General features: G+C 41.1%; 1 protein-coding gene across 1 annotated transcript in view; it reads right to left on the bottom strand.

Moving 5' to 3' along the window:
- slc7a10a (solute carrier family 7 member 10a) overlaps window positions 1–14930 on the bottom strand; it is a 36826-nt gene that overhangs the window by 5492 nt on the left and 16404 nt on the right. Inside the window, exons 4-6 of the mRNA XM_034079697.2 lie at window positions 2810–2935; window positions 1483–1636; window positions 57–180 (exon numbers count right to left, since the gene is read on the bottom strand). Coding sequence (XP_033935588.1) covers window positions 57–180; window positions 1483–1636; window positions 2810–2935 — 404 coding nt within the window. The remainder of the gene's footprint in view (window positions 1–56; window positions 181–1482; window positions 1637–2809; window positions 2936–14930) is intronic.

The raw sequence follows: 14930 nt of genomic DNA on the forward strand, positions 1-14930 counted from the left end.
TTGCTCAAGAGTACATGAAGTGCTCTGAGTTTGTTCATGCAGAGGGACTTACTCACCACTGCCACAGCGTTGGAGGCCAGCAGCTCCTCGGGGGTCATGGAGGAGAAGTAGGCGATGTTGGTCAAAGTGTAAACCAGGGTCACCAGTGGGATGGAAATGTAGATGGCACGGGGCAGATTCCTAATTTAAAAAATAATGATTAAAGTAATGCCGATTATCCAAGTGCTGGTGTGTCAGTGCATTAAGTTAAGGTAAGGTACGTTTATTTATATAGCACATTTCAGACGCAGAGGCAATTCAAAGTGCTTTACATGATTATTAACACATGATAATAGAACAGAGAGGAACACAATAAATAAACATAATGGAATAACAGTTTCATAAAAACAATGCATTAATGAGATACAAAATAGTTTAAAAACGACATTGTAAATACGGTTGGTGCAAAAACAAGTTAAAAGGCTTCTGGCTAAGCAGCTGTACAAAGTAGTGTTTTTAGCCTCGACTTAAAAGAACTCAGCGTTGGTGAAGACCTCAGGTTTTCTGGAAGTGTATTCCATTTGTGGGGAAGCATAAAAACGAAAAGCAGCTTCGGCGTGTTTGGTTCTGAGCCGGGGAACAATGAGTAAGCCCGCCCCCGATGATCTCAGAGCTCTGGGGGGCTCGTAACAGGGCAACATGTCAGACATATATTGGGGTCCCAAACCATTTAATGCTTTATAAGTTAACAATATAATTTTATAAATCGATTCTGTAAGCTACTGGTAGCCAGTGCAGAGACCTGAGTACTGGGCTGATGTGTTCTACTCTTTTTGTTTTGGTCAGGACTCTGGCAGCGGCGTTCTGGATTAGTTGTAGTTTTCGAACCGATTTTTTACAGAGACCTCTAAATCCACTATTACAGTAATCAAGCCTGCTAAAAACAAAGGCATGAACTAGTTTTTCAAGGTCTTGTTGAGACATGAATGTTCTAAGTCTGGCTATGTTTTTCAGGTGATAGTATGCCGATTTAGTAATTGTGTTGAAATGAACAGCAAGACATTGTCAAATATAATAGAATTCAAGCCTATTATATACTTCTGAACTGTATATTATTTGATCCTGTATAGATACAAGTGTTACCATATAAACCATTATGTTTAATGTTGTTTATATATAACCCTGTAGAAATGTAAAATACCTTCTTAAAGTGTCTTCTGTACCTTTTTTTCTTTAGAGTATAACATATACTTAAATATTCAAATGTACTCTACATAATGATGGAGAGATAACTTTTTTATGAATGTACATAAATAATAACAAGTGATAAATAAACGTAACTAGTATTACATTATTTGAAGAAAATGAATATGTCCATTCATTCAGAGATCACACATTTCAAATTGGATTACTTTGATTACGTGTGGAATATTTCAAGTCTTAATCTATTCCCTTTTGTAGACTTTTGTAAACATTTTGATTCAGGTGTGGTGCTTGCCGTACTTGCGTGGCTCCACGATCTCCTCTGTGACGTAGTTGAGGAAGTTCCACCCGCTGTAAGCGAAGGAGGCCTGAAGGAAGGCCAGCGCTATCTGTCCTACTGACGGGTCCTGACTGAACTCAAAGGCCACACTCGGCCGCAGGGCATCGTAGTGACCTGGAGAAGTTGAGAGGAAGCCATTGTTGGATAAAGGAATAGAACCTGTATAATATCACCTGGAAAGGTTTAGTTGCTTATTTGGTTAAAGTCAAAACAAATGTGTGTTCTCTAGTTGAGACTCTGGGCACAGACATACTAAGGCCCTGCCACCTCTTTGCATATGAGAGAGACAGATCTAATGGTTGTTTAGCCTCATCTTGTTGTCATTTAGAGTCTGTTTGTAGTCAATGTGTGTTACTCTGTTACTGTTTTGGTTGTTGTTGATGTTTGCCTGCAATTGTATTGCATCTGTTTGTAGTGTTTTTTTTGTTTGTCCCATTGTAGTTTTGTGAGTATCTTTGTACTTATCTTGAGTCTGTATCTGCATGGTGTCTCTTATATTGTTCATATTTTGAGGCTCTAGGATTGTTTTGTACCTTCTGATAGTTGTTATGAGTTTGTGTGCCTCTTTTTGTGGTCATTTGTGTTACCCTGTTACTGTTTTGGTTGGAGTTCACTTTTACCAGCGATTATTTTGGGTCTCTTTGTAGTAATGTTGAGTATCTTTGTGGTTACCTTGAGTCTCATTCTTTGCATATGTGTTTTATTGTTCTTCCCGGTAGGTACGTGTCTCTTGAGTGTGCAGGAGGCTTGTTAGTAATCCATCCAATAAAACCAGTACCCCCTTATTATTGCCCATAGATTAAGATAGATTAAGACACACTTTTAAATTGATTTTTCTGATTCCTCATTATTGTTTTTACTTTAAGGACTTAATATGTTGTGTTTAGTTATGTGCACCAGATGTCAGCAGCGTTCGTACATTTTAATCTTATGTCACACAAGTTACACTAGCAGCTGTTATCTTTATTAATGAGCTCATTGGAAAGAAACAAAAACACAAACCAAAACAGTGTTTTATCAAGGTTTTAAAAAGTGTATCAACAGTATAATATGTGATATATGTTATTAAATGTGAAAATGTACTCTCCAAATACAGTATGAACAGATGATCAATTTATTATGAGGAATTACCCCCACCACAGTTTGTGTGTGTGTGTGTGTGTGTGTGTGTGTGTGTGTGTGTGTGTGTGTGTGTGTGTGCGTGCGTGCGTGCGTGCGTGCGTGCGTGCGTGCGTGCGTGCGTGCGTGCGTGCGTGCGTGCGTGCGTGCGTGCGTGCGTGCATTTACCTCTGAAGATCTGGACGAGTCCCACCACTATGATGAGAACCAGAGCGAGGAGCTTTGCTACAGTGAAAACATCCTGGATCCTTGTCGCCCAGCGCACACTGGAGCAGTTCACCCAGGTCAGGAATACTGCAGAAAACACAAAAACACACATGATTGAAAAATGTGACATTTCGGACAGGATTTGCTTAATAAATGTAGTCTCTCACAGCCCTGTATTACAACTAAATATATGTTACTACTTATATTAGGACCAATAGACTTTTACGTCATAAAATCATAGGTTTTCAGCAGCTGGTTGCATGGACTACATGTATTCTGCTACCTCTCCTGAAAATTGGAATTCTATTTCACCGTTGAAGGTTTCTACTTAGTTGAACTCCGCATAACTCAACATTCCTGTCAGCAGTAACCTCCCTTTCCTTACCAAAAAGAGAGAAGTCTATGGAATATAACACTTCCTACTTTGTTCCGCGTGTGTGTATGCCCGTCCCTGAGCCCCTGTCCTTCACTGACCCTCAGTTTTATGTCTTTGTGAGTGCCACCATAACAAGATGGCCTACTTCCAAGTGAGACAATCCGAGCAAGTGCAAGTGGCTCTGCAGCTGCCCCTCAAACTCGAGTGCAGACTTGCAAGTGAAAGGAGTGTCCAGCAGGAAGGCTTAGTCGAGTTACACTACAGATTTTCATAAACAAATACAGATGGGGAAAACAATCAGGGTATGGCGAAACATTTCCAAACCAAATAAATATAATAATTAAATGTGAGTTAATTGTGATAATTCAAGTAATAATGAAAATAAGATAAACTTAAAGAGCCTGTGACACGGTTTTCCCCCATCATCCAAACCCATCAATTTGAGTAAATATGGTCCCCTTGAAAACCGTTACTGAACTGATTTTGGATATTTGTACTTTGATAACCATTAATCCTTCAATGTTGACAATTTTCTGGATCTTCTCGCGGATTCTTCAAGTCCCGCCAAATGATGGGTGACGTCATTGCGGGCACAGCGCTCCAGCTGCACCGTCCAGGATCCCAGCTTCTGCATGTAAACCTTTATATATATATACAGTCAGATGTAAACGCACGACGGCGCACACAGCAGCAAGCTCAGACAGCGATGACAGGTTAATGTTGAACGTGTCTGAGAGCTCATATGAGGCTGAAGGATCGGTTTATGTTGTATCTGTTAGAAGTTTAGGAATGAGGTGCGTCAATATGGGCGATCATACGGTCATGTAGCCAGTGGTGGACTGGGACTAAAAATCATCCCGGGACTCTCGACCGGCCCACTTCGGTACCGCTAGTAAATTGTCAACGGGGGGAGCGGGGGATGTAAAATACAAATATAATGTATAATGTCTGTGTCTTTGACATTAGCGCTGCTCGCCACCTGTGCCCTGTACTACGAAGCCAGTTGAACAGACCCTGGATATGTTTGAGTAACAAACAAACTAACAACAAACTAACAAACGAGATCTCGCTAAGCGGTCCTACGACGCTGGTTATCAACTCGGTAAATCAAGCCAGGGTTTCTCTCTCCAGCTGAGAGCGCGTTCACGTCTAAGACACGAGTGGATCTGACTTTAATTACATTTGTCTCGAGTGTTTCGTCAACATAATGTGTTAAATAATACTTCTGCATCCAGTCTGTGACACTGTGAGTGTTGCACGGCCAGATGAGGCTGGAGAAGCTGACTCAGATCAGGAAATATATGATATATTATGATATTATATGATCGATGATCTGATTGATGATGTAATATGAATGATAAGTGCGACACGTCGGCGTCTTCTCTGCATACGGCAGTTTAAACTGTATTTCCTTTATCCTGTAATATGACTTGAGAGATTTAAACTCCGCACACTGAGTTGATCTCTTTTCTATAGACGCCGGAGGCGGGCAGCGTCAGGTAAAAGAAGTTATTTAGCCTTCCCAAACCTGAGCCTCACGCGCCGCCTATGGGGGATGTGCTAGTTACTTATCCGACCGGCCCACTTCGGTACCGACCCATCGGGATTCGTCCCGATGGCCAGTCCGCCACTGCACCCAGCCCACGTAAACTGTCAACGGGGGGAGCGTCGCTGCGGGGAAACGGTGGACCTAGTGTCCCGATCGGAGTGGGAATAATAATAATAATCCGTGCATTGTATCCATTAATTTCCCCAACATTGTGGTAAAAAAACACACGTTTAATCCACGTTGGTGTACTACAACTACAAAAAGCATCGGTTTGTTTTCTCATCAGGAAATGCAGACCGGCTCAAACAAACGATTTTTAATCATCATCCTCACTCATCATTTAATGTATCATATGTTTGCCGAATTGACATGAAAGCACTAATAAATGTAGTTTCATCCACTTGAGTTTATAACCACAAAAATAATCGATTTGTTTTTATATCACATCCGACGGGAGGAAATTCAGCAGCTCTCACTCCCGATTTTTAATCCTAATGTAATCATCATCTTCACCACGATCATTTATGTTTATGTCGCCAAATTGACATGAAAGCACTGACAAATATGAATATACTGTAGTCAACTTCATTAAAACGTTATTAACGTGCCTAAACTCAGTAATTCACCATTTCTACGCATGACACAACACACTTTGTCCGTGTTTGGCTCTCGAAGCGTTCCCGCATTGACGTCACTTCCGGCTTCCCCCAAAACTTCAAAATGAGTGAAGGAATTTCCCCGCGATGTTCGAAATTATTGATATTTAACGAAACGGTATCGCTTTTTCTTTTTTAAACTGACGGTTCGAGATTACTAGTAGCCCAATATTTCATTGCACAACAGTTGTTGGGATGGTGTCACAGGCTCTTTAAGGTAAATCATGTAAGGAGGGAGGTTCTAATGAATGTTAATAAAGATTATATTTAAAACTTAAATAGAGGTTTTTGGAATAACATTTTTCCCAGCGGTGCCAGCGAGGAATATGAATAATATTTGTTTTTAATTGTGCTTCATAATAAATAATTGTGTTTATCCCAAGATCCAGGTAGACTGTCGCCTTTATAATACCAGAAGTTATTCTAACAATGTAGATCCAAAATGTTTCCAAATAAGAAATCCAAAAGGCATATGAATGCAGTTGTATCTTGTCTTAAGTGTTCAGTAAGATGCACAATCCTCGACATATACCACACATTAAAGTGAGAAAAACAATGTACTATAATTTTAACTCAGTCAGGCTGCACATGTATAATATATATTATATGATTGTAGAATATATACAGCAGATTTGACCTCGTCAGCCAGAAAACTTGGAGCTCAGCAGAGAGTGGGAGCTAGACTCAGAGCCAATGGCTGAATGCTGTGTTAGGATTGTATAGGTATGTAGGATATGTGTTTCAACAGAAGGAGTGTGTCATGTGAGTGTAGCAGCGGCCTCGTGCTGGGCTCATATATGCACTTCATATGCTGTATGACATACTGCATGCTTTAAGGTCGATCAAAGGGTCTGAACATCGCTCAGCTTATGGTGATTGATGTAGTGCTCTCCGACCATTCCTGTGTTTTCTTTGAGAGCTCTATTACCGTCCATACAACTGTTAAGAAAGAGGTAACCACTAGACGTCACTTAACTGAAAATACAGAGGAAATGTTTGCCCAGATTTTTACTCCCTCACTTGCCCATGCTAACTTCTCAGTAAATGAGCTAGTTGATCATTTTAATTTTAAAATAACAAATGTCATGGATGCCATTGCTCCCATTAAAATAAAGGAAGTATCTGGCAAGAAAAAATCTCCATGGAGAAAAGCCATGACTGTGAGAACAGCAAAAACTGAGTGCAGAAAAGCTGAACGCAGGTGGAGAAAAACAAATCTCCAGGTTCACTTGGAAATATATAAAGAGAAACTCTGGGTCTATAATCAGGAAATAAAAAAGGCACGACACTCTTTCTTTTCTGACATCATTACCAAAAATAAAAACAACTCACGTGCCTTGTTTGCTACGGTCAACAGACTAACAAACCCTCAGTGTTTTCTTGTCCTTTTCTATCTTTGGGTTTCCTATTTTATTTTGTAAAGTGTTCACCCCCGTTTCCTGCCTGTTTGCTTTCTGTCGGTTTCCCTCTCTGATTACCCAATTGTGTTCACCTGGTACCTATGTGTTTTCTCCTCCCTCCTCACCTGTCTCGTGTTTATGTGATTATTCCTGGGTGTATTTAAGTTCTGGGTTTTCTGTCTCTCTTTGTCGGGTTGTCTTGTGTATTGGCTTGTCCTCGGTGAGTGTTCTGTTCTGTATTTGTCAGCATAGCCTTGAAATAAAGGAATTATTTGTACGTTAATCTGCATTTGGGTCCTACCTGCTTCACACACCGTAACACTCAGTGTCAGTAGCTTCAGAATTTCTATCCACCAGGGCCTGCAATGATTTTGCCTCCTTCTTCACTGACAAAATTATGCAAATTAGACAGGCAGTCAGTGCCTCTGCATCAGGTACAGCAAATGTACTGTCCCTATGTTCACCTAAAGCCAATTCAGACATCATGTCACAATTCCGTCTGATAAATGCTAAAGACCTGGAAGACATTATTCAACATCTGAAATTCTCCTCTTGTAGCCTCGATATTATTCCGACAGGATTTTTTCAAAACAGTTTTTCCTTGTATGGCCTCAGATATACTCCACATAGTAAACAACTCTCTTCAATCAAGTGTATTTCCACAGGCCCTGAAAACTGCAGTAATTAAACCGCTCCTAAAAAAGCATAACTTGGACACAACCGTAATGAATAATTACAGGCCAATATCAAACCTTCCTTTTTTAAGCAAATTGATTGAAAAAGCAGTTTTTCAACAGTTGAGTCATTTCATGTTTTTAAATGACGGTTTTGATGTGTTTCAGTCAGGCTTTAGACCTAACCACAGCACTGAAACTGCTCTTGTTAAGGTCTTAAATGACATTCATTTAAACACAGACAGTGGCAGAATATCAGTTTTAGTATTATTAGATCTCAGCGCTGCCTTTGACACTGTTGACCACAACATATTGCTAGACCGTCTAGAAAACTGGGTGGGAGTTTCAGGAACAGCTCTAAATTAGTTTAGTACCTACTTAAAGGACAGAAAAAACTTTGTCTCAATAGGCAACTACACATCAACTTTGACAAATATGTCATGCGGGGTTCCTCAAGGCTCCATCTTAGGACCTTTGCTTTTTAATATGTATATGCTACCTCTGGCTGAAATTATTAAAAAGAGCAATCTAAGTTATCACATCTATGCAGACGACACCCAGATTTATTTTAAAATCACACCAGGAGACTGTTCTCCGATTAGAACACTGAGCAAGTGCATTGAGCACATCACTGACTGGATGACTCAGAACTTTCTCCAACTGAACAAACAAAAAACTGAGATCATTGTTTTTGGAGTAAAGAAGGACCGATTAAAAGTAATCGCAGAGCTTCAGTCAGCATCTAGGTGTAGTGATGGACTCAGACCTGAATTTCAACAGCCACATTACAACAGTCATTAGGTCTGCTTATTATCACCTGAAGAATATATCGAGGATTAAAAAACTAATGTCACAACAGGACTTAGAAAATCTTGTCCATGCTTTTATTTTCAGTAGACTCGACTACTGCAATAGTGTATTCACAGGGCTGACAAGAAAATCCATCAGATAACTGCAGCTGATTCAGAACGCTGCTGCACGTGTCCTCACTAACACTAAAAGAGTGGATCACATCAGTCCGGTTCTGAAATCTCTACATTGGCTTCCAGTCGGCCAAAAAAATTGATTTTAAAGTACTATTGTTAGTTTTTAAATCATTACATGGTTTAGGACCAAAGTATATTGTTGAACTCCTGCATAATTACGAGCCATCAAGGTGCCTCAGGTCTTCTGGGAGGGGTCTGCTATCGGCTCCGAGAATAAAAACAAAACATGGAGAGGCAGCATTTAGCTATTATGCCCGACACTCTGGAATAAACTACCCAAATCATGCACGTCCGCAGAAACGCTTACTATTTTTAAATCGAGACTAAAAACATATCTCTTTGCCGCTGCTTTTAATTGAGATGCTCATATTCAAACTACAGTATGCCTTTTAAACATGTATTGTTTACCTGTGGTGTTTATTTTTATTATTTTATTATCTTTGCTTTGTAATGTAAAATTGTATAATGTGTTTTTAATGTATTTATTATTTTAATTTGTTTTGTAAAGCACTTTGAATTGTCGCGTACAGAAAAGTGCTATATAAATAAACTTGCTTTGCCTGCCTTGCCTTAAAATGCAGCTTTACATGCTGTCCTCGTGTTAGGCGTGCGAGTCAGTTTTCACAGTCATTTTTAATCCACGGTTACGCTAGAGGATTAAGAAAAAGAAAGATAAAAGATTGAGACATTGTAAGATTGTCTCTTTTATTATAAACAAAGGAAATAGAGTAGTGAAGTCCCTCCCCTTCCGGTGGACCTCCATGGGACCTTATTTTTCGGAAAAATTATATATTGAAGTCAATGGAGAGAGAAAGATTATCTTTCGATCCCGTTTGAATTGTGCCACGAATTACACATATGATGTTTGTCAATTTAAAAGATAATTTTGCAAGTAAAAACAAAAAAAATGTGTCGTAAAACTGTGAAGTAACACATTTGTTTGTGTGAAACGCTCAATGAACTACATCTCTGCTCTCCCACAACAACACACGTCACCAAGATGGCCGTCAATACTGTCTTGCTAAACAAGGGATTGACTACCCTCACTATCACTATAATGAAACACGTCCTGAAGAATGTCATGCAAAGCTGCCTGCCTGCCTTCCTTCCTTTGATTCTCTCTGAACTGCCTGGTCTTTTTAATGTTTAATGTAAACCATTTGTGCAGATAGCATGAAGTAGAAAAAGATCGCCGATGCATTTCTCCACCGGGCTTAAATGGTGTATTATAGAATGATTACACCGGTGTGACAGTACTCTTCAAAGGGTTCACGAAATATGACTACTACTCTTACTGTTTAACATTTTGGGTTACTTAATGTTACTTCATATTAAGGCTAATAAAAAGGGCCATGAGGATGAGTTTGTTATCATAACCCAAATCTGTCAAATTCAGTTTTTAAAACCTTTTAGTACAAACATGAACTAAACACATGGCTTACGAAATGTAACTTAAAGGGGACCTTTAATGCTTTTTGGGGTTTTCCCTTTCCTTTATTTTGTTATAGATTTCTTTGCATGTCAATTATCTGTAAAGGCTAAAATCCCAAAGTTTCCCCCAAAAGGGAATTTCCTCTCCGCCTCTGCCAAGGGACGAGGGAACCGTGCGGCAGAGTTTCCATTAGAATTTGTTTTCACCGGTCAACATGTCGGTTAAAGTTTAAATCTTCCGGACAAAATTAGAAAAGTGCCGGTCAAAGGTCTTCTTTGTTATTTATTGAGCTTTAAAACAAATTAATAACGACTCTATATAATAATATAAGAATAATACAAGGAGCCTCTCTTTTCCTCCCCATCTCCTGACAGCCTGTCAGTATCCGTCTCATGCAGCTGGCTGATCCAGTAATGAGTGACCCGACAGTAAAAATAAACATATGAATAACTAGTTTAGGAGTTTGTTTGAGAGGTAATTAAAATAGCTAAGGGTGATGATCTAACTTGAAGTGTGGGTTTTGCTCCGCTCACCGCGCCATCACAGCTGCAGGTGATCTCTGATCTCTCTCTCCTGTCCGATTAGACTTCACTCGCATTTATGTCCATATCGATCAGATCTAGTCAGTTCTAACTAATGATATGACTGCCTGCGTGTCAAAGGACACCTAAACAATAAGCGACATTTTGACCGGAGAGATTTAGATTTGCCGGTCTTCAGCATATTTTACCGGTCATAGTCCGGTAATTACCCGCTAACGGAAACTCTGCCGTGCGGGGGGGGTCTGCTGGAGGTTCCTGCTGGGTGCACTGTCCTGGCTCGGAATAACCTATGGCGTCATCGTTATCAGGAAATTATCGTATAGGGCATAATCACGGAGCCGGTTGGCCACCCAGAGCGTTGCGTCCGCAGATCTACCCACCTTGGGACCCGTTATCGTTATCCGCGTTTCCCTGTCGGCCTCGTGTGGACGAACCGTCTATAAGATAGAGAACTGTAGCGGATACGACCCATTTTGTCACCGTGTGGCTCCAGCCTAAGAGGAGAGACATCTCTAAGCGGTCGATCAATCTCAACATTACACACTGATTGAGTATGTAGGAGGTAGTATGCAATTTCAAGTCTCTTTCTCTCTATTTCCCAATATCTTTATTGTGTTTTGTTTGTCATGTTATCCCTTTGGTCTTTATTTTATTTAATCTCTTTTTCTCTCCTGAGCTTTCACTTTCCTTCACTCATACACACAGGCAAAGACATATTAGTTTCTGTACCAGCACATTTGAATGGATTGTGTTAACCTGACCTTATCATTAATCATTGAGTCAAGATTTCCCTCCCACCACGGAAATCTTAACAAACTGCTTCCGTTGGTGCGGGCGGACACACACACACACACACACGTGCATTTTTGGCAGGACTTAATGGTGGCACTGGGCACAGCTTTCTTTCCCCTAAAACACCAGAGTTTTATAGTTATTTACCCTGGGGGTACTGCATGCATTTCCGTCCCTGTGTTCCCGTAAAATCCCCCCACCACCACCTCCGCCCCCCACTTCCCTCTGTTTGAACCCTGACAGGAAGGAGGTGCCAGCAGGCTTTGAATGTGACAGCGCAGGTAAATCTGTGTCCTGCTGTCACTGCTGCCATTGAAGGCCGCCGCAGCACTTGAATACTAAACTAATTACTGCTTTTACTCTTAATGGATTCTGATCCAAACTTTGTGCCGATTTATCAGGAGGCCCTAACATCAGGAACGCCTCCTCTTGGTCCAGGATCTAGTCACAGGAGTCACTGAACTGGCACTAACCCTCCACAACTCTCTACCCACCACAAGGTCTCTGACACCAGAGCCCCTCCAGACTACAGTAAATCTGCAGGATTAAGTCTGGGTGAAATACATGCACAGACAATTAACCTAGTACATTTGGTGATGTAGTGCAGGGGCAGATAAAAGGAAGGTTGCACCCAGTCATCACTGTTAATTTGTCTTTATTTGACTCCTAATGAACATTTAACTGTCTATTACTCACCCCGTGTCTCCTTGAGTTCTTAAATAATTCGTTTTTTCTCACATGACTCCAAGTTGAATCAAGTAAACCATTTCTTACATCTGTTCACATATTCACGCACAAACATTCTCGTCAGTTTTTGGGCAAGCAGTTTTTATTGTAGAGACGGAGATGAAACAGAGAGACAGAGGGGATGACGTGCGAGCTGGATTTGAACCGGGTCCTCCGTCCTGTGTACCAACCACTTACAGCTCTACCAATTGAGCCCATCATTTTGCAACGTTGCCCAGACTTACTTCATTTTATCGAGGATTTTCTATGTTTGTTTCGCTGTTTCGTGCCGGAATTTTTTTTAAACAAATGAGAAATTATCTCTTTATCCCCATATTTAGATTTTCAAGAAAACATTGATATTCTTTAAATATGCAGAGCAGTTGTAGCTGTTAAGCTGTCTTTGCTCACCATGAGGTTGGGTGCAGAGCCTTGCAGTGAAAACACATTTTGTTTCTATGGTTACCTCCCCTGCTAGTTTGCGCTTCTTCATACAGCTGTCATCTGATTGGTTGCGTGTCAAAAAGTCAAGGAAATTGAGGTCAAAGTTGAAATAATTTGAACGTTGAGTGCAGTGCTCTGCGGCAATTTCAAGAGATAAGCGATGCCAATGGCAGCGTAGCAGCCAAGTTGGGCACACCTCTCGCTATAGGAACACAACAGCAACGTCAAAGCAGAGCTGTTTTATTTACTGGTCCTGTGAAGGCAGCTTTAGTCTGCTGACTGACCATGATTCCTTAATCAAACTTTAAAGTAGTTACGTCCAGCATTCAATATAAAAAGTCCAGCCAGGCACACTGTGGAGGTCTAGGACTAATTGGAATCACTCGACCACATTCATATGTAATTTGAGCATAATGTCTGCACGCTGTGTTCTGACTGAAATGAGGGCTGAATCAGAACACAGTGTGCCTTTAAATGGCATAACCTTTTGCTAACAGTTGAGTTTGTGTGTGGTTTGTGAATGAAAAAGGCTTTGGTACATTTGTATTTTAATAATGGTTTCTTAGGCTTGTTTTTTTTATGAATAATCTGTTGGAGTCATGCATAACTCCATCAGTTGATTGGCTGAAACACACTACTACCCCTTCTCTCTCGAGTAATGTTGCACCACCACACTTATGTGGCACACACGCAAGTGCTGTTCTGTTTCTGTTTCTCCTTAGTGAAACAAAATGGGATGTTTATCCTTTCTGCTTTTGAAGAAAAACATCATATTTCTAGTCAGGGCCGGTTCTAACCAATTTGCTGCCCTAGGCGAGATTTTTAGCTGGCGTTTGAGACCCACTGAGATCATTTAGACTAAAGTTAACTATCTAAACACTCAGAGAGTCCTTTACCTCACTGAGCCTCTCAGTCTGACAGGAGATCTCTCCTCAACCTTGTTGTAGAAACATCTTCTTATATCCGTTAGCACAGCTAGCACCAGATGCTAGTAATAACAACAAGCCAAGCCCCGGTACCGGTGCGCCCTCTCTCTCCCTCGCTCGCTCGCTCGGACGCTCGCTCGCTCGGACGCTCGCTCGCTCGCTCGCTCGCTCGGACGCTCTCTCGCACTTTGGCTGTGAGCTGCGGGTGCCTGATAAGCCAACATTCCCCACTTTCATCACATACAGCGCCCATCGTACAGGGCAAATGAAAAGTGTAACCGGGGTGAAAAGGGTGTTACATTTACTTAATTTAGTGGGAATGCTGATACAGCATTCCAACTACTTGTTCTTCTATGGACATATTCTTTATTATTATTCTGCTGGATTATTTTGCTGCTCTTCTGCTCCCACATTCCACATCGCAGAAACTCCGTTCAAATCTCCATGGAAACCTCTGATCTCTGGGCTCATGCAGAGGTGTTTAATAACGTCGTTAGCTCAAACATAAACATCTGTGTGTTGGAGATATGACATGATGATGTCATAACTCCACCTGACATGCTCAAAACGCCCCCAAACATCACATGATGATTAACAATGTGGCCCTGAATAGCTCTACATCGAATTTTATGTTACGTAATGTGACGTAATGCGTTGCCATAATGTTACTATGGCAACGCATCCCTCGCCATAAAACACGATGTCGCTGTAAATCCAACTCCACGGTCCGATCGTCCCCCAAACTTCACTTTTATATCACCGGTCCATGCCTCAACAGCTCTATGCCAAATCTGACATCTCACCATAGGCTGTTTCCATGCAAACGCATCCCTCGCCATAAAAGACGATGTTGTTGTAACTCCTATGAAAATGGTCAAAACAGCACCAGACTTCAGATGATGGTTAATGTTCTGGCCCTCAACAGCTCTATGTCAATTATGGGGTGTTATCATATGCCATTTCCATGGAAACGCATCCCTCGCCATAAAACAAGATGTCGCTGTAACTCCAATGGACACGGTCCGATCGCTCCCCAAACTTTACTTGTATATCACCGGTCCCTGCCTCAACAGCTCTACGCCAAATCTGAGATCTCACCATAGGCTGTTGCCATGGAAACGCATCCCTCACCATAAAACACGATGTCGCTGTAACTCCAATGGGCACGGTCCGATCGTCCCCCAATCTTCACCTGTATATCACCTCTCCATTACATTACATTTAGCTGACGCTTTTATCCTAAGCGACTTACAATAAGTGCGTTCGACCAACAAAATACAAACTTGAAGAAAACAGAATCATATAAGTACATCAGGCTTCATAGAGCAAAAACATTTCAAGTGCTACTCAACTGGCTTTCGATAAGCCAGCCCTTTATTAGTATATAAGTGCTTTGTTAATAGTTCTATCGCTCGAAGTGGAGTCGAAAGAGATGAGTTTTCAGTCTGCGCCGGAAGGAGTGTAAGCTATCTGCTGTCCTGATGTCAATGGGGAGCTCATTCCACCATTTTGGAGCCAGGATAGCAAACCCACGTATTTTTGCTGATGGGAACTTGGGTCCCCTTCACAGTATTGGTGC

This window comes from Pseudochaenichthys georgianus, chromosome 3 (genome assembly GCF_902827115.2).
Source record: "Pseudochaenichthys georgianus chromosome 3, fPseGeo1.2, whole genome shotgun sequence".
Lineage (NCBI taxonomy): Eukaryota > Metazoa > Chordata > Actinopteri > Perciformes > Channichthyidae > Pseudochaenichthys > Pseudochaenichthys georgianus.